Raw genomic sequence first — 20,482 nt, forward strand, 5'->3', positions numbered from 1 at the left:
ATGGAGGAGATGCATGAGATGTAGGTTCAATCCCTGGGTCAGGAAGATTCCTTGGAGGAGGGCATGGCAACCCACTCTAGTATTCTTGTCTGGAGAATCTCCATGGACAGAGGAGCCTGGCGGGCTACAGTCCATGGGGTCTTAAAGAGTACTGGACATGACTTAGGGACTGAGCAATCTGAAAATTTAGCTCTCCAGGGCCAGTATCATGCTTTTCTCTACCTTAAATGCCTTCAGGGTGCATATTTGTGGGTGGCTGCTGGCTTGCTGGCCACAACATCCTTTGTTGAATGATATGGCAAGCAACATTTTTTCATCCACAGAGGCAAAGGTATTTAATAAGATGACATTTTTAAAGCCTGGGCATTTGATAATATGAGCAGGGGCCAGCAGATGGTAGTTTAAATTTTGCCTCTTTTCTAACTCTTTAATCTCTGGGAATGGCCAGAAATTTTGAAAAATTACTATCTCCACTATGGGGTTGCATAGTCAGACATAAACGTTCATAAATTACACCAACATTCACAAATTAGATTTGAAACATGACTCAATTTGTTTAAATGCTAATGTAACAAGAGGAATTGCATACATGCAAATGAACACCTGTGAAAATTCTTAGGCAAGAGCTGCTAAGTTTAGCAACATTGGTTTAGCAGTTTGAGAGCGGGGATCTCTTTTGGGGCCAGATGTCCAATTTTGAAAGCTGCACTGTGTCGGACACTGGGAAAGCAAAGAGGCTTCCTGACTGCTCCTTGTATGAGCAGAAGAACCCAACGCAGTGAACAGTGGCCTAAAGCAGGTCAGGCTCCTTCGCCTGTGACTTGTGTGTGTGTGTACGTGTGTGTGCGCGTGGTCTGTTATTTCTGACTCTTTTCCACCCCATCGACTGTAGCCCATCAGACTCTTTTGTCCTTGGAATTTTCTAGGCAAGAATACTGGAGTGGGTTGCCATTTCCTCCTCCGGGGCATCTTCCCAAGCCAGGGATCAAACCTGTATCTCCTGCATTGGTAGGCAGATTCTTTACCATTGAGCCACCTGGCAAGACCAGTTTTGCAGATTGCATTATTGCTTGGCTCTGATGTAATGTTTGTTGAACAAACAATTCCTATCTTTAAAGGGGTTTTTGAACTTTATAATTAAAAATCCCAGAAGGAATACATTAAGGTCTCAGTATGTTTTGAGTACTGTGGATGTTTACTGTACTTTTCAGGATTTGCCATAGAATATGTTTCTTAAAAAAAAAAAAAAAAGAAAGAAAATATTTCTTAGCAATTAAATGCATGCTATCCAAGTGTTGTATCACCTACAATTCTGCCAGAAACCAAGCTATACTTTTTCTCATTTCCAGTTACAATGAAAACTCTGTCACTTTTTGAGAAAATAAAAGGGAATACCTTCATATCCATTAGGTGAGGACCTCCACTTGGTTCTGGTTCCTTAAAACTTTAACATATTTTTCTTAAAGTTTGTTTGGACTACATTGCCTTTTTACAGGCTGGTCAATTTTTATGTGTGTAAATATGTGCCTCCATATATTTTAAATATGGAACATGCTGAAAGATCACATCTTATCCCTTCAATAAGCCTACTGGGGGTGTGTTGTCAGGGACACCAGCCCAAGGCTGAGAGCTCTTTATTAGGTATGCACACACATTGGAGAAGACACATGCCCAGTTGTATGGTGGAGTGGGCGCTGAATGGGCCAAACCCCCCAGCATATTGCAACTCTAAACTCCAGACAATCCACAAAGATCAACAAAGGGATATGGAGAGTGAACAAAAGGATATGAAGGCAGAGGGGAGTTGAACGGCAGAGGAAGGTGTCTATTTCCTGGCATCCGCTCTGACTGGAGGATGGGACATGGTCACGTGTGTGACAGGCTGAAACTCCAATGGAAGGTCGATTGTATTCTGGCCCAAGGAAGCAGAGAGTGTAGCCTGGGGCAATCAGAGAAATGAGAAAGTGAGGGATTACCCAGAAGAGAGGTGACCTGAATTCTGTGTTTGAACACTGCACAAGGCAGACTTGGGTTTGGAGTATAGCTGGTTCTCCGTGGGTTACACCCTGAGAACAGGAGGGTCAACTAAGGGTTGTGAGCATCTAGGGGTCTTGATGGAGGAGGTGGGGATTCCAGAGTCAATCCCCCAAGGATCCTGAGGGACAACCTGAGATCTGCATTGCCACCCACCACAGGTGAGACAGAGCTTGCCGTTTCAATTTAATCAAGTCAACTGCCTGTTAGAAAAAGTATCAACAATGTTGGGATGAATACAACAGAACTCAGTCTTGACTACAAAACATTCACAATGTCCAGGTTATAATCCCAAACTATTCAAGACAAGAAGAACCAGAAAAAAGTGGCCTGTTTGTTGTCAAGAGAGAAGACAAGGAAGTGGAGAAGGAAGGAAGAGAAGAGGAGGAGGAGATGGAGAAAGAGAATAAAAACGTTCCAGAGAGCCGTCCGGGATGTGTGGGACAATATCAAAAAGGCTAACATATAGATAGTTGAAGTTCCAGAAGAAGAGGATAAAGAGAATGAGATGGAAAATATCTGAAGGAGTAACAACAGAAAACTTCCCAAGTTTAAAGGAATACTTAAATTTACTGATTCAACAGGCTTATGGGAAATCATATGAGAATTTGGAGAGAATTCCCTGGTTGTTCAGTGGTTAGGACTCTGCGCTTCCACTGCAGGGGGCACGAGTTTGATCCCTGGTTGGGGAAACTTGATAAACTGTGGGGCTCCTGGGCACAGAGCCTTTCTGTGTCCCCCGTTTCTTTGATTGTAGGAAACAGCCTTCATTCAGCCTCCATGACCCTCCCTGAGGGACAACCTGTGAGCAGGTGAGCAGGTTCCAGTGAGTAGATTCAGTGAAAGTGTTAGTCACTTGGCCATGTCCAACTCTTTGTAATCCCATGGACTGTAGCCCACCAGGCTTCTCTGTCCATGGGGATTCTGCAGGCAAGGATATGAGTTGGTTGACATTTTCTCCTCCAGGGGATCTTCCCAACCCAGGGATCGGGCAGAAGCATGCAGTTGTAAATTAAGGAAGGGAGGGGATGTGAGACTTGGGAGAAACTGTCAAGAGCAGCCTTGGGGCAAGGTCCTATTTCTCCATCAGCAGATGTGATAGTATCTTTGAGCTGTTTTGCAAATACTGAAACTCCCTCTAGATGGGAGAAGTTAATGATGGTAAGCTGCCCACAAGCATATAGACCCCAGACCAGTTGGACCTGAAGGTTGATGATGCTGACTCCTACTTACCTCACCACCAATCCGTCAGAAGAATGTCCACAAGCTGATCATGCCCTCTTTGAAAAGTACTATAAAACTTCTCCCTATCTTTCCCGAGTTGGGACACATGATTTTGAGGGCATGAGCCCGTTTTGCCCTCTGTGCCTGGCTAAGCAATAGAGCTGTCTCCTTTTCTGCTTCACCCAGAACTCTGTCTCTGAAGATTTGATTCCACATCTGTGTACAGAGAAGCTGGGCTTTCCACAACAAACCAAGGTCCCGATGCCACACAGTGTTGTTGTTGTCATCCAGTGGCTAAGTCTTTGTCTGACTCTTTGCGACCCCATGGACTGCAGCACGCCAGGCTTCCCTGTCCTTCACTATCTCCCAGAGTTTGCTCAAACTCATGTCCATTGAGTCAATGATGCCATCCAACCATCTCATCCTCTGTCCTCCCTTCTCCTCTTGCTCTCAATCTTCCTCTGCATCAGGTCTTTACAGTAAGTCGGCTTTTCACATCTGGAGGCCAAAGTATTAGAGCTTTAGCTTCAACATCAGTCCTTCCAATGAATATTCAGGACTGATTTCCTTTAGGATGGACTGGTTGGATCTCCTTGTTGTCCAAGGGACTCTCAAGAGTTTTCTCCAGCACCACAGTTTGAAAGCATCGATTGTTTGGTGCTCAGCTTTCTTTATGGTCCAGCTCTCACATCCGTACAGTGTGGTACCCCCCCCAAAAACCCCCCAAACTAGTTTCTCATTAGTCATCAAAAGTTTTTTTAAAAGTAGTCTTTCCATATGGAAAGAAATTACATTAATTTTTTCCTCACATCATACACAGAGATTAACTTATAATGGGTCATAGACTTAAATGCATTAATAAAATCTCTATTTTTACATTTAGATCTATAAATGCAGACTCTTAAAAAGGTATACAACTTACAGCAGATAACAGAATAAAAGATCTTTGTGACACTTGGAGAGGAAAAATTTTTTTAAACAGAACATTAAAAGCACTAAAACATATTAAAATGGACTGTCAATAAAATATATAAAGTATGCTGAAAACTTAGTACTTAAACACTTAATTAAAAAAAATAGGCATAGATTGAGTACTTCACAAATGGCCAATAAACATGTGAAAAGATTTTCAACACTGTTAGCCAATGTAAAATAAAAATTAAAGCCACAGTGAGATAACAGGGAGGCCTGGCGTGCTGCGGTTCATGGGGTTGCAAAGAGTCGGACATGACTGAGCGACTGAACTGAACTGAACTGAACTGAGATACTATTTCATACCCGCTAGAATGGGTAAAACAAAATGAACAAATATGACAATACCAATATTACCCATGTGTTTCATATTTTGATGATGGTGGTGGTTTCATGAGTATATGTATCAGGCAAAATTGATCAAATTGAACATTTTTGAGTGGATGCAGTTTACAATATGTGAATTATATCTCAGTGAAGCTGATTTTTAAAGAGGCTGATGGAAGAATAAAATTGTTTATCATCCTGATGAGGGACCAAAGATACAAAGATGCTCAGGCACTTGCTCAAGATGATATTCTTGTAGTAAGTGTAGCTAGGATCGGACTTTCATCCAGGTTATTTTCTCTTCCAATTAGATCATACTGCTGTGCATCGAATTTAGGAATGAAGAAGAGGGAAAATCAAGAAGAGAAACAAGAGTCCTGAGAATCGATCTGTTGTAACTCAGACCCTTACTCTTGTCCCAACTGGTGGCGTCAAAACACTTCCCTACAGTAGTTAAGTCACGTCTTGTTTTCACCTGTGAGAAGTTTCAATCTTTCAAAATAGCTTCCTTGTTTTCCTTTCTCTTCCCTAATTGTAACAGGCTCAATTTGAATTATAGACATTGAAATAGAAAGTTCAAGTGACCTACACCATATACCGTTAGGATATGTGAACGAGGAACTTTGGGGGCATGCTTTCGATCAGTTTCTGAGATCACCAGTGAACATCCTTCAGAACGTTTAAGTTCTACTTAAGTTATGTAGATGCATCAAAAATGTGTAAAGGGGGCTTTCCGGGAGGCTTAGTGGTAAAGATTCCGCCTATAGGAGACATGGGTTCCACCCCTGATCTGAGAAGATCCCACATGCCTTGGGGCAGCTAAGCCTATGCGCCACAACTGTTGAGTCTGTGTGCTAGAACCCAGGGAGCCTCATTTACTGAGCCCACGTGTTCCAACTACTGAAGCCCGCGCTCTGGAGCCTGCGCTCCACGACAAGAGAAGGCACCACAGTGAGACGCCCCGGCAACTCAACTAGAACCTAGCACACACACAACTCAACTCAACCTAGCACAGCCAAAAATAAAAATAGATAAGTAATTGAAAAGAAAAGTGTGTAAAGAATTTAGGAAGAATCAGCAAATGCAGGGAATGTGTTGAGTTAATGCTGTTTAGAATTAGTATGTAAGTTTGTCGTTATTTTTTGCTTATTATTATATTAATATATTCCAATCTATTAAATGTAATATCTTACTTTTTTCCTACATTTTTCTTGGGCATAAGAAGAAGTTCATTCTGTGATATTGTGATTTATGAGAAATATATTTGGGCACTCAGATGACCCACTAATATTTTTCTACATATTTGGTTTTCATCTACAGTTTCTGGCTCATAGCTGTTAAAACCCTCAGAATTTCCTAAGTGTTGAAGTGATAAGTGTGTCTTTTGTTATGTTAATGAGGTGAATTTTGGATCCCACCTTAAGGATAGGGGTTTGTTGGGAGGAGAATATACCAGGTGATGGAAGGAGGATGTGAAAAGTAGAAAGTGTTAGCTTCTCAGTCTTGCCCAACTCTTTGCAGCCCCATACACTGTAACCCACCAGGCTCTTCTGTCCATGGAATTCTCCAGGCAAGAATACTGGAGTGGGTAGCCATTCCTTCCTCCAGGGGGTCTTCTTGACCCAGGGATTGAACCTGGGTCTCCCGCATTGCAGGCAGATTCTTTACCATTTGAGCCACCAGATTAGAGAGAGGGCTGGAGGTCAAATCAGTTGTCAATGGCTAATGATTTATTGATAGTTAATCATGGCTATGTAATGAACCCTCATGAAAACCCGAAGGGAGAGGTTCAGAGAGCCTCTAGGTGGGTGACCATGTGGAGATGCTGGAAGAGTGGCCTTTGGACAGGACATGGGACAGAGGGGCCTTGTAGGGCTGAACCCTTAAACTATGGAATCTAGGTTATCTCCAGGTAAATAGTGTCAGAAGTCGTAGGACACTCAGCTGGTGTTCCAAGACTTGCTAGTAGGTGTGGGGGAGGCTCTACCACACACAGGTTGGAATTGGTTCTAGGAACACTTTTAACTGAAATTTGATAGTGTTCCTCAAAAGGTCAATTTCGTCATTTTGAACTTGCTGATATCCTAAATGATTGTTACACTAAGTTTGACATTAATGTTAAAATTTCACGGTAAGAAAAATGAAACTGCCATTTCAAAGGAAGAAGAAAGTATTGGTTGCTCTGTCATGTCTGACTTTTTGCAACCCTTTGGACTGTAGCCCACCAGGCTCCTCGGTCCATGGGATTTTCCAGGCAAGAATACTGGAGTGGGTTGCCTTTCCCTTCTCCAAGGGATCTTCCCGACACCAGGGATTGAACCCAGGTCTCCTGCATTGCAGGCGGATTCTTTACCATCTGAGCCACAAAGGAAGCCCAATTCAAAGGATGAGCCCTTACTCATACTTGAGCTCACCTGCATTATCTAAGCAAAGTTAAATGATGACCTTTCATGATTTCTGATACTTAACTATGTACACAAAGGGCTTGAACTGCATAGTTCAAACTACATTTCTAAAAAGCATTTGTTATCCAAACAGCAAAATTAATCACATTGTTTCAGAAGTCTAAAAATTTTCCCTGTGAATCTGAAGTTATATAGGGTTCTTCACTTGAGTTTATGGGAAACGAATAATATAACAAATGAGTTTATGGGAAATATTTGACAGAGGAGCCTGGTGGGCTATAGGCCATGGGATCACAGGGTTGGACATGACTGAGAGGCTGACACCCACACAATCTACAGTTTATGTTCACAGAGAAAACTAGTTGAGCACCAGATGGGCCTCTTAGGTGGCGCTAGGGGTAAAGAACCTGCCTGCCAAAGCGGGAGACCTAAGAGGTGCAGGTTTGATCCCTGGGTTGGGAAGATCCCCTGGAGATGGGAATGGCAACCCACTCCAGTATTCTTGCCTGGAGAATCTCATGAACAGAGGAGCCTGGTGGGCTACAGTCCACGGGGTCACAAAGAGTCAGACACAACTCAGTGACTTAGCAGCAGCAGCATTATTTTCTATTTAATATTTGAATAAGTAATAGAGTTATATCATTCAAACACCAAAAATATGGAAATGTATTATTGAAATGTCCTCTGCTTATTTTTGACTCCATCATCTCAGTTCCCATTCTCCACCCCAATGTGTAAGTTACTGCTGCTGCTGCTGCTGCTAAGTCACTGCAGTCGTGTCCGACTCTGTGCGACCCCATAGACAGCAGCCCAGCAGGCTCCCCCGTCCCTGGGATTCTCCAGGCAAGAACACTGGAGTGGGTTGCCATTTCCTTCTCCGATGCATGAAAGTGAAAAGCAAAAGTGAGGTCGCTCAGTCGTGTCCGACTCTTAGCGACCCCATGGACTGCAGCCTACCAGGCTCCTCCATCCATGGGATTTTCCAGGCAAGAGTGCTGGAGCGGAGGGCCATTGCCTTCTCCGATGTGTAAGCTACTATTATTAATTCCTTCTTTTAAAGATAAATTATAGCAGTGTATACATTGACCTGTTACATGTTGTTTTTTTCTACTGGATATATCTTGGAGATAGTTTTGTATCAGTAGGTGAAAGAAATTTTTATAGCTGTATGAATGTGTCATAAGTTAATTATTCATAACTTATTCTCTGACCAAACATTTATATCATAAACAATGCTAAAAATATTCACATATAATTTTGCATGCCTAAGAACTTATTGATGAAGTATATCCCTAGAAGCAGAACTGGTCAGAAAAATGATTTATGCACTTGTAATTTTAATACTTACTGCCAAACTGTGCTCCATAGGGGTCAAGAATGTACTTCCAACAAGAAGGCAAGAATCACTAGTTCCCCTACAGCCTCACCAACATACTGTGTCATTAAACTTTTAGAGTTTTGCCTACCTGAGGAGAGAAAGTGTCTTAATGTAGCTTTTAGAAAAAGAGTGAGATTGAGCGTCTTTTCAAATGTCTAAAGGCCACTTGTTATTCTTTTTCTATGGTCATATCACTTTCACATTTTAAAACTGAATTTTAAATGTGTGCCATTTGCAGATGTGGATGGACTTGGAGTCTGTCAAACAGAGTGAAGGAAGTTAGAAAGAGAAAAACAAATATATATTAACACATACATGTGGAATCTAGGAAAATGGTATAGATGAACTTAATTGCAAAGTATAAATAGAGACACAGATGTAGAGGACAAACATATGGACCCCAAGAGGGAAAGGGAGTGTGGGATGAATTGCGAGATGGGGATTGGCACGTATAGAGTACTGCATATAAAATAGAGAAATGAAAACCTACTCCACAGCACAGGGAACTCTCCTCAGAGCTCTGTAATGACCTAAATGGGAAAGAAATCCAAGGAAGAGAGGGTATGCATATATACATACACATGTGGCTGATTCACTTTGCTGTACGGTAGAGACTCACACACTATTGTACAGCAAATATACACCAATAAAAAATAACTCAATTTTTTTTCTTATCAAACTATGGGAACTATTTTTATTATGGAAATTAGTTCTTCTTCCGTTATATAAGCTGCAAATATTTCCTCAAGTTTCTCCTTTGTCTTTTGATTTTGTTTATGGTGTTTTATTCATATAGACATTTTTTTATTTTGACAGTGTGAACTTGTCATTTGCTTTTACACCTTCTGGACTTTAAGCTGTGTTGTACAGACCTCTCCTATATTGTGATGTGGGTTTGCTGTGAGGTGCATTCCGAAACTGCTGCAGTGCTCTGACTGTCTTCATTTTACAGGTGGAGAAACTGATGCTCAGATAGTTTGGAAAGTGACCCATGGTCGCCCATTTGGGCTGTGGACTCAGGCTCTGTGAATCTGGCTCACATATTCTTGTGCCAACACAATTGTCTTTCTTTTCCTAGAGATATAATCGTTCTGTGTTTCCTTTTTCTGGCAAGCTGTTGCATTCTGCAGGTTTGTTAGTCTCATCTGGTCTCTCTTTGAAGCCTGTAATAGGAAGAGGGTAGCTCTTCATCCCATTGGTGGTTCCTCATTCACATTTCATTTGTCCAGAGGACATAATGCAGGCATTTACAATACCATGCCAAAAAGTGATTTACTTTTGTCTCTAGCGAAATGTTCATACTCTGATACCTCAGTAATTCTCCCTTTGTAAATAAAGCGTTACCATCTTACATAAGTCAATTAAAAAAGAAACTCAAAATATGTGAGATCTCATCTGATATGGGTTTCCATCACTTCCAGCACTTGACCCTTCAGGAGGAAAGCGTGTACTGGCGGTCCCCTGTGAGATCATGATCAGGAAACTTCAGCTAGAATGTATTCTTTTAATAGTGCATTAGGACAAACAGTGCTAACCGCCCTTTCGCTGTTTTCCTGCTCAGCCATGGGAAGCACTGTGGTCAATAACTATTATCTGCTTTATTAGCATACAAGCCATGGCTGCCACTTCAATGCTTTCAGACTCCGAGTGACATAGGTTATGTTTGCTGGGTTTGAGCTCGTAGGCGATTGTGCGTTCGCTCAGTTCCAGGGCCAGCCCTCAGCTTGGTTAACAACCACAGGTTCTGGACCAAGTCCTGGGTGGTGCTGGGCACAGGGCTTAATGGCAGGAAATGCATTCAGAATGCCTTCGGAAACCCACCCGTCCCCCTCTTTGTAGGAGGGGAGAAAACCTCCTACCTTCCCCAAGAGGAAGAAATTCTCCTGTCTGTTCAGCCAGATTCCAAGGCATGAATGCCAGTGTCTACCAGCAGGCACGTGAAATGTACGTGCTTCCCGCCTCTTCCCTTGCTAAGAGGGTCAGGATCCCTCCCAAGCTGATCCACACAGGGTTACCCTGGTGATGGAGAGGTCCCGTGGCTGGGAAGTGGGGATCAGACCTGCCTTTAGGTTGAAAGCCCCTATATAGGCCATGGCTTCCAACCTGGTTTTACCATTCACCTTGCATTAGCGTCTCAGACCCATGTGTGACTGTGTGGCCCTTACAGGGTCCATGGAGGGCAGCACTGTGCTGTTCTGGGGTCCTTGTCTATCGTATCATTTTTCAATAGCATCCAAATCTCAATGCAAGCACAGGCCCTCTGTTGACACCTTGATTTCAGGTCTGGGCTCTAGAACTGTGAGATTGTGCACTTCTGTTGTGTCAGCTACTCATCTGTGATACTTGGTTATGGCAGCCCTAACCTACGACCATGCTTGGAGACCAGGTTGGGTTCTCCTATTTTAAAAAGTGAGTGGACTTCATGGTTAGAAGTGGAATACCACACCATGCATTGGGTGGCTCAGTAAAAAATCTGCTTGCAATGTGGGAGACCCAGGTTCCATCCCTGGGTTGGGAAGATCTCCTGGAGGAGGAGATGGCAACCCACTCCAGTATTCTTGCCTGGAGAATTCCATGGACAGAGGAGCCTGGTGGGCTACAGTCCATGGGATCACAAAGAGTCAGACACGGCTGAGTGACTAACACACACATCATACCTTCTCCTCCACTATGCAAATACAGTAGCTTTTTGACTACAAGAAGCTCATCAATGTTTGTCAATAAACTAGACTGCTTACATGCAATAGAAGACTTTCAGTCTTACTTCTGCTTTGGTGAAATAAGGAAACTGGGGTAGAGTTTTCGTGATCTGAGTTGGGTCACGTGGAGGTTAGGTCAGTGGTAACACGGAATAGATAGGAGCTTACCTAGCTTACTGTGTTAGTCATCTATTGATGAAAATGTTGATTCTCAATGAGAAGTTGCTAAAAACACAATGGAGGATTTTCCTTTCAATCCTGAAATATTTAGCACAATGCTCAGAACTGAAAGGTGCTGAAAACTGCCTTTTCTGTCTGAGCCACCAGGCAAGTCCCAACTATCATTGTTAAGTGTCCAATTATGGGACAAGGATTGCTTTTCTTAAGTCAGCAGTCAAAAGGGGAATGTCTACCAGTTGAAATTTAGGCATGATTGGTGGTGCTTAATAAGGTATTTAAATGACATTAATAAATCTGAACATGATTAACAGATCTGAGCAGTCTGGATGAAAACATTGTAAACTGTATATCACGTTACTAATAAATCACTTCTCAAAAGGCTAGGTCTTCACCACCTGGTAGCTAGCCAGCACAAAAATCCTTCTTTAACATATCAAAAATATGCAGTGTTTTATGAAAGAAATTGATGAAATAAGGAAAATCAAAGTCCAGTATCCAAGATACTGGATAAATATCTTAATCATTGAGCATGAATGTTCTAATGTATGATGTTTTACCACTGTGTTTGCTAATAACCAAGCAAACTGAGCATTGTAAAAATAAGATTTTTGAAAGTACTGAAAACTTAAAGTCACTAAAACCAGGAAATACTGATATTATATTTGTACACTAAATTTTCTAGCCTCTGAGTGACTGCTTGCCCAAAAATAGCTTTAAAAAGGTACATCTTTATGGTTTTGCAAATTTGTGGAGAGAACAGGGCTTGTCCCTTTTTCTTATGCACAAGGTCCACATCTTGCCCTGCCTATCAGTCTAGAATAATGGAGTGGTCGTTCAGTCGCCCAGTTGTGTCTGACCCTGCAACCCCAGGGACTGCAGCCCGCCAGGTCTCTCTGCCCCTCACCATCTCCCAAAGTGTGCCCAATTTCATGTCCATTGCATCCGTGATGCCATCCAACCATCTCATCTTCTGTCTCCCCCTTCTCCTCTTGCCTTCAATCTTTCCCAGCATCAGGGTCTTTTCCTATGAGTCAGCTCTTCGCATCAGGAGGCCAAAGTATTGGAGCTTCAGCTTCAGCATCAGTCCTCCCAATGAATGTTCAGGGTTGATTTCCTTTAGCATTGACTGGTTTGATCTCCTTGTCTCATTATTCAAGGAGAAATAATGGATATGTAGTCAATAAATGCTTGTTTCTTTAAAATTTATTTATATTTATGTTTATGCACAAAGGCTTTCTCTGGTTGCAGAGAGTGGGGGCTACCTCCAGTTGCCGTGTGTGGGCTTCTCACTGTGCTGGCTTCTCTTGCAGAGCTTGGGCTCCAGAGTGCAGGCTCAGTAGTTGGGGTGCTTGGGCTTAGTTGCTTCGAAACATGTGGGATCTTCCCAGACCAGGGATAGAACCTGCGTCCCCTGCATTGGCAGGTGGACTCTTATCCACTGTATCACCCGGGACGTCCCAATAAATGCTGGTTGAATGAACCAACATGTAAAGGATTTTTCTGGTGGGTTTCTACGAACCGAGGGGAGCGGAGGCAACATATCAGTAAAGAATGAACACGTTTACTTTGAAATAAGGAAGGCAATTTATTGTAGTGAGATAATATTGAAGTTTTACATACGACCGCCCCGATGCGTATGAAGTAATTTCCTCCACACTATCGGAGAAGACACCATTGAACTACAAAGAAACTCAAAGTGCTTGACATCAGTTAATGATGCATAATATAATGCATTTTAACTAACTTACCCAAATTTCAAATTAGACAGTTAAAGGACACATTGAAGTATTTTTCATGCATTGTTAACAACCTTTTTTTTTTTTTTTTGTTGGAGTTTATAATGCCCTTTGATAACTCCAAACACTGAACTCTATTCCTTATAGTCTGTTCCTTTCATCCTACTGAGGTGATTAGTTATCACAAAGCGGCTTATTAGAGGAAACTCCTAACAGAGACTTAGACATTTTCTCCTAAATGGAGTTCGTGGAAAATATGAAACTTGGCATGCCCTTTGAAGCAATGCCAAGAAAAGAAAACATTATGTTTAGACACTAACCACTAAAACAAAACAAAACAAAAAAACTTCAGGAGGCAAAGAACAGCAATGCAGTTTGGCACAAGTTCAGAAACAAATATATACACACATATCTGCATACATGTACCCAGTGCCTTGTCTGGGATGCGTTTTATACATGTGCTACGTGTTGTACAAATCAGGCGCATGGAGTGCCGGTGTGAAGTTGTGTGGCTGTCCTCTTGGAGGAGGTCTCAAACACAACTTGCCAGAGCAGCTTATTCACGACTTTTTGGAAAACAAGAGTCTAAAGGCAGTTCTCATTGTGTACGGAAGGGCCTGGAGCGCTAGATGTAGGATTCCTTGGCAAATCGGAGCTGCTCAGCGTCAAACACGGGCTGGCTACACCGCCGGGCCAGCAGAGCCTGCCTGCCCTTCTGCTGCGACTCGGAGGCGCTTCTCAGCCTCTGCAGCTCGGGTGTCCTGGGGACCGTCACCTGTCCTGCCGCGGCCCCAGGGGCGCAGTCGATCCAGCTCTGCCTCCAGGGCTCGGTCCCTGGCCCCCGTCGGAGCCCGTCCAGGGGCTCCGGCCCGTGGCTGTTTGTCGAGTCCCCGCGGGGGCGGGTGGGGAGCGGAGGCAGCAGCCCCGCGTCCAGGCTCAGCACACGGGCCCGCAGGCTGCCCACCGTCTGGCCCCCGCGCGGGGCGAGCTCCAGCGCCTGGAGCCGCACGGCCTCCTCGTAAGACGGGGGGCGGCCGGGGTGCCTCTGATCCACCAGCTGGAACACATCCTCCACCGAGAGGGTGTAGGCCCCCGAGTTAAAGCCCAGCGCGGCTCGGCCGGGGGCGTCCGACGAGCTTTCCTGGACGATCCGGCCGGCAAGCTGGCTTTCTTTCTTGGAACCTCGCTTCTCTGGGTCTCGGGGGCAGCCCTTGGGCTTCGCGGCTCCAAAGCTGCGCGTCTTGGTCAGCACTCTTTGGTGGGAGGCGAAGGAGAATGACATGGAGTGCTTTTTAATTTCTCGGTTGGGCTTGCTTTTCTCAGCCTTGCTGAAAGACTGGTGTCGCGTGAAGAAGTTTCTTTTGGGGCTGGAAGGAGAGGCCAGGGGCGAGCTGTCGGAGAAAGCGTCCAGGGAGCCACTGGAGGAGGCTTTGGGGACCCGTGCGCACGGTGACGCCGAGTCCTGAGTTGGGCTCCGCTCCCCCAGGTCCCGGGGCCTCTGCGCCCGGCCTTCGGCTGCAGGAAACACCTCCTCGGGAAACGGGTCCTCGGCTTCCTCGCCGGCAAAGCGGGAGGCGGCCTGGGCCACCGCGGTGAAGTCGTCCTCGCTTCGCGTGAGTTTCGGGTTTGCTCTTCTGACGTCGAGGCACTCCGGGGAGGATGCGGCGCTGGGATCCGAGTACCTCCTGTCCACTTGGCCGAGGAAGCCCTTCAGTCTGGCCGTGGTGCTGACCACGGGCTCCCAAGGGCGCAGTGGGGCTCTGGGCTCTGAGCGGCCAGCAGCCAGCTCTGGGAGCTCTGGGGGCTGCGAGCCTGGGGAGCCCGCAGGCTCCACGTCGTGGTCAGGGTCGTTGCTGTCGTAGGCCGAGTCATTCTGCAGGGTCGACATGTCTGGGGGAAGGTAAGGGACAGTTGAGTGTTTGTTCAGGTCCTTTTAGAAATTCACTTTAGCACCGTCCACCCTACTCACATCAAGTATGGCCCTAGGGAATTCGGTGAAGCTAATTTGGGGCTTGTTATGAAAGAAACTGGCCATGTTCAAGTTTCATTTCTTGCCATGCCTACTATTTTGAGGTGGAGAAGATAAGTAGGAAAATGAAGAGAGAGAAGTTGAGAGAGAGACAGGGAGGGAAGAAATGAGAAGAGAGAAAACAGCTCTCCACTGAAAATTTATTGATCTTAGATTTAAAAGCTGATCCTTTGGACGGCTCTTTTCATTGGATCCATTCCCATTTTGGTGGTTCAGACAGTAAAGAACCTGTCTGCAAGGCAGGAGACCTGGGTTCGATTCCTGAGTGGGGAAGATCCCCTGGAGAAGGGAATGGCAACTCACTCCAGTATTCTTGCCTGGAGAATTCCATGAACAGAGGAGCCTGGCGGGCTGCAGTCCATGGGGTCAAAGAGTTGGACAGGACTGAACAACTAACACTTTCACTTTCATCCCTATTTTAACAGACCCCCATTAGACCCATATTCCATTGTGTGGAAACAAAAGTTTCTTGCCCCAACCCTCTAGCCAAAGGTTACTTGGTAAAAGGAGCAGTTCTTCATGATTTAGAACAGGAAGGGGAAGGTGCCAGGCTGTAGCCTGAGGAAGTAGTGCAGGAAAATTCAAGAGAAAAGCTTCCCTGCTTGCTGACTTCTCAACAGACCTGCATCTACTCTGATTCCGTCATGTGTGTTGGTAACTTCTTCAGATCCCAGGGGTGTTTCACGTTACTGGGCTGGATTGGTAGCCAGACATGAACTTGACCCCACAGTCAGAGTCAGCTGAGAACATGTTCCATACCTGAACTGTCTGTGTGTTCCAGGGACTCATCAGAAGCAATTCTGGAATGTGCTGGAAAGTCTTCCCCAAATATTTCAAAGCAGTTATCGATGAGGAATTCCACCAGTGTCTTAACCTGTGAGGAGAAGTTAACAGCTTGTCAGCTTAATGAGATCTTATTTTTAAAGGAAGAAGGTTACCAAGGGAGATATAGGGAGGGTCAGCAGTTAGGGAGGTGCCAAAATGGGCTTCCCTGGTGGCTCAGATGGTAAAGAATCTGCCTGTAATGCAGAAGACCTGGGTTCAATCCCTGGGTTGGGAACAGCCCTTGGAGAAAGGAATGGCTACCCACTCCAGTGTTCTTGCCTGGAGAATTCCATGGACAGAGGAGCCTGGTGGGCTATAGTCCATGGGGTCGCAAAGAGTCAGACATGACTGAGCAACCAACATTTTTACTTTCAAAATCGACATAAGAGATGTTTAACCGTGTCTGAAAGGAGCATTCAGAAAATTGGTAACAATCACCTATATGAAAATTATTTTTGAGATATGCCTTTTAACTTTGTGAATTTAAAAGACCTATTACTTTAAAGTAACCAAAATGTTCACTAAAGGAGTTGCCCGGATTGGTAGCTGAACTGACAGAGTGTGATGCACAAAAAAGAGCAAAGTGAAAGGGCCTTTCCATTCTGGAAACAGCGGTGGAGACGGGCATCACTTGCCCTCTGTCTCGGAGGATGACCTGGCTTTACCGGGTCTCATCCAGTGGATGCACCCCAGAGAGTTGACCTGGGGCCACAGCAGACCTCACTGCTTGGCTTTGACAGGCAGATGTCGAGTTTCGCAGAAATAGCCGGGCACAAACCTTATCGTTCAGGTCTCTCCGGGCTTCCAGCGATAGGTTGTGCTCGTTTTCCGGGCTCAGCACGTTGGGCCCGATGCAGATGGCGAGATTGCTGGCGTCCATCCGGTTGACCTCAGAGTTCTTGCTGATCACGTGGAGCACGGACACCAGATGCTTGAGCAGCAGGTGGTTGGGCCGCGGGAGCTTGTCTGCAACACTGGAACGGAGGTGGGAAAAGCTGGTTTTAGGGGAGGTTCATGGCCTATCTAGCTTGAGGGGAGCAAGTTGAAAGTGGCTGCCTGACCCAGGCTTCCTTTAAAATGAGGAAGGTCTGTTTCACAAGAACCACTGTGAAACATTCATTCAGATACCTGCAGTGGCAACTGACATGGAATGAATCACTGAACCACAAGAGCTTGAAGCCCTAGAAAACTGGCCTCTATGATCCTGACACCAGTAACACGGCCATTTACTCTTTACACAGATCTTAGATTACGAATCATTAACTCCTGCAATAAACTTTAACACATTTTGAAAATCATTTTGTTGAGAAACCATTTAGCCATATGGAATGTCTTCCTGCTTCTAACACTGCAAGGCTGGTTTTTCTAAAGAATACAATCTTCTTTTGAACTGTGCTCATCAAACAAAGAAGACACATTTTTATACCATTCTGAGAAAGCTTTATGAAGAATAAATCAGTTTAGAAGAGCATGTTCATAAAAATAATGAGGTCAGCACTAAAAGGGCAACATTGGTACAATGACTAATAAATTAGAATTGTAAAACCTCATTTTTTCAAAAAAAGAGATGGTGGTTCTAACATAAGGATCACTCATTTCTCATAAGATACTGTTAAGAAAGACCTTTGTGTCTGTAAGCAGAAGTTTATTGTGGTAATCTCAGGATTCTTATTTTGGGATAGACACACTAATGCCTTCAGTTCAATAAATATGCTATTGATAATACTTAGCCATGTGAGACAATCATCATATATAGACACAGTTTTATAGGATTTGGCAAAAGTGCTGATACTGTGAAGTTAGGTGTGTAAGATTTTCTAGGCACTAACAGGTCACACTTTGATTTATATATGGTACTTTTTCTGCTGCCGTTGGAATTTATTTTTATAGAGTTTTCATTTTGGTTGATTATAAGGATATGGAATAAATACACTATGGAATTTTGTCAACAAACAAGCCCTTGCAGACTGTTTACTAAGGGACATTTTATGGGAGAATTGTTGCTTTGCACCGCATCAGTGTGGACAGGTGAAGACCCCAGATTCCTACACGTGGCTGGTCAGCCTGCTCCGAGGCTTTCATCTGTGAGTTCATTTCATACCTTCTTGAACTACTTATATTTTTAGACTCCCTACCTGTTGGGATTTGTGAGTACTGAAGTTCACTTTCTACCTTTTGACAGAGGTGCCTCCTTTCATTTGGCTAAAAAACCCTACTTTTTAAACATTTCCAGGGGACCTTTAGATTTGTATTCTAGGAGCAGGTGAGCGAGTCCACGTGAATTCCTTCAATGTTGCAACATGAAACACTCTGACAGTTGGGTGAGGAACCCCGGGCGGAGACTGCATGGGTGACTTACTGTTTCAGCGCCTCGATCCGGTCCTCCTCGCTCTGCTTGGCCAGGGCGCCCATCCACTCCTCAAACAGGTCACAGGACAGGAGCTTCAGCGGAATACTTCTGAGGAAGTCCTGGCAGGAGGAAGGGGACCGTTCACGTTACATAACACGCTGCCAACCTAACTTCCGTCTCATTCGTCCCCTCTCAGGAGTCTCTGCTCATCACCCCTTCCTGCCTGCATCCAATGAGCCTGAAGTCTCCCCCCAGCTTGTCTCTCAGCAACTTTCCTAACGGGCACAGTTAAGGCCACCATCCAAGGGGCCACCAGACTCAGGACAACGGACTGGGTCGTGGGACAGTCCGAGCGCCTGTTCTCAGAGACATCTGGGGAGAACTGAATGCAGCACTTTTTGGTTGGAATCTGGGATCACAGAAACAGACATGCTGATACACATAAATGAAGGCTGAACTAAGACAGTTCGACTCCAGATCAGTCGCCTTTGCTGTGTGGGGCGAAGAGCCCGATTCTCATCCCCTGAGAGTCAGTGGGGCAGAGCCCGTCAGCTTGTTGTTTGGCACCGATGCTGGGGACTCACCTTGAGGACCACGGCCAGGAGGTGCACTGGGAGGCTTTTCAGGTCCACCACGCTTCCGGAGTTGAGCTCCTCCTTCAGCTCCTTGCGGGCTTTCTCATTGGCTGCTTTCCTGAATATTCCTTCAGTGGAAGGGCCTTTAAGGCATAGAATAGTGAGAATATCCTAAAAGGAAGAGGGGTACAGAAATAGGAAATGGTTACCCGGGGTTTGAAGTCACACTTTGCTGCTACAGATAGAGGAAAAAATCTGTATTTCGGTAGGAAAAAGAATTTAAATAGTGTACATGAACAGTAGCTAACTTTACCTGCTATACAATATCCTCTCCATAAAAGTTAGTTCTCCAGGATACTAAGATCATCTTAACAAGAGACTATTAATCCCAGTCCGGTTCCTTTCAGTCTGTTACTTTCAACTGTCTCTCTCAACCCTGCCATTTTTCTAAGAGCAGGTACATTGGGAAAGCTGGAATTTGCACAGCCTAAAATGATTTTGGGCCTCCCTCCTCTCGAGTCATTCCATGTATGATCGCAAGCTCCATAAATCTGTTGGTTTTTCAGAAGCTACCCATTTTTAGCCTTCTTCACTCCATTAAGTCAGAAGGATGGAGGTACCATCGGCCTGAGCTCATTGGCAAATACGACTGATTTCTAGAATGTAAGCCGCTGTGTAAGTTCCCCTGACTGCATTCTTAGGTGGGAACACCATTTCCAAACATGGGAAAAAAACTGAAAATCCCACCCCAACAAGTTCAGCATGAGAAAGCCGCTCAGGTTTCCCGAGGACGTTTCATAGAAAACTGAAGGGTGAACGTGTGCGTACCTGAATGGGTCCCGGGAGCGTGTTGTCACTGCAGATGGCTGACAAGGGCTGCTCGAAAAGGGATGTCTTCAATTCTGGCTCCGAAGCTGCAGAAACATCTGATGAAGAAGAAAGCCTTCTCATGAGAAAGAGCCAGTTAGACACCTTCTTTCTCTTCTTGATTTCTACGGCCGAGAAAACAAGGCAAAGAGAAATTAGATTAACATACTGATAAGCAAGGAAGGATCCAGATAAGACAACAGATAGTGTCATTTATGGTTTGCCATGTGGGAGAAACAGTTTTGAAAAACTGAGGAAGCAAAGGGTGTGAACCTTAATCTAGTGTGAACCAAAAAACAACAACATGGTTACCAGGGCAACCAGCCCCTCAACAGCAACACCAAGGTTCCTCAAAGCCTCCACCTTTCCTGTTTTTACTCTTTACCAGCTGTTTGCTATAGAAAAGGAGCAAAACCTAACTAGGCAGGTCATAAACAATCATCCTAACATATTGACCTTAATAACCACGGTGGATAGCTGGTGGCTATTTCTGATGTGAAACAGATTATTTTAATTCCTCCTCTGACCAGTGAAGAAAACGAAACTTAACAGGAAGTGACTTGCTCAAAACCATTTTGAAGGTTCTAGGCTGGGCGGGCTGTTAAACCTCAGCGGCCGCGCTAGCACTCACCACTAGAGGGAGCTAGTCTGTCTGCAGTCAGCGGCAGGGTTTTCCCAGTGGATGCGTTAGGACCGGGCAGGGAGGTTAGAACCTAGACCTGGCAATTGGAAATGCTCAGGAAGAATTTTCCAGGATAATCGGTCCTTGCAAAATCCTGAAGATGTCTGCACAATGGGTATCACCACTCATGAGTTTACTTCTTTCTGTTTTCCTCTCTCTCCTTCCTTCTCCTTTTTTTTTTCTAATTAAAAAAAAAAAG

General features: G+C 44.6%; 1 protein-coding gene across 1 annotated transcript in view; it reads right to left on the bottom strand.

Annotated features, from left to right (window-relative positions):
- Positions 1-12,779: 12,779 nt before the first annotated feature.
- Positions 12,780-20,482, bottom strand: part of LOC122684341 (T cell activation RhoGTPase activating protein) — an 86,725-nt gene continuing 79,022 nt past the window's right edge. Inside the window, exons 9-14 of the mRNA XM_043888400.1 lie at positions 19,563-19,726; positions 18,744-18,905; positions 18,169-18,278; positions 16,588-16,783; positions 15,744-15,858; positions 12,780-14,845 (exon numbers count right to left, since the gene is read on the bottom strand). Of these exons, the coding sequence (XP_043744335.1) occupies positions 13,581-14,845; positions 15,744-15,858; positions 16,588-16,783; positions 18,169-18,278; positions 18,744-18,905; positions 19,563-19,726 (2,012 nt within the window). The 3' untranslated portion in view covers positions 12,780-13,580. The remainder of the gene's footprint in view (positions 14,846-15,743; positions 15,859-16,587; positions 16,784-18,168; positions 18,279-18,743; positions 18,906-19,562; positions 19,727-20,482) is intronic.

This window comes from Cervus elaphus, chromosome 26, assembly GCF_910594005.1.
Source record: "Cervus elaphus chromosome 26, mCerEla1.1, whole genome shotgun sequence".
Classification (NCBI taxonomy): domain Eukaryota; kingdom Metazoa; phylum Chordata; class Mammalia; order Artiodactyla; family Cervidae; genus Cervus; species Cervus elaphus.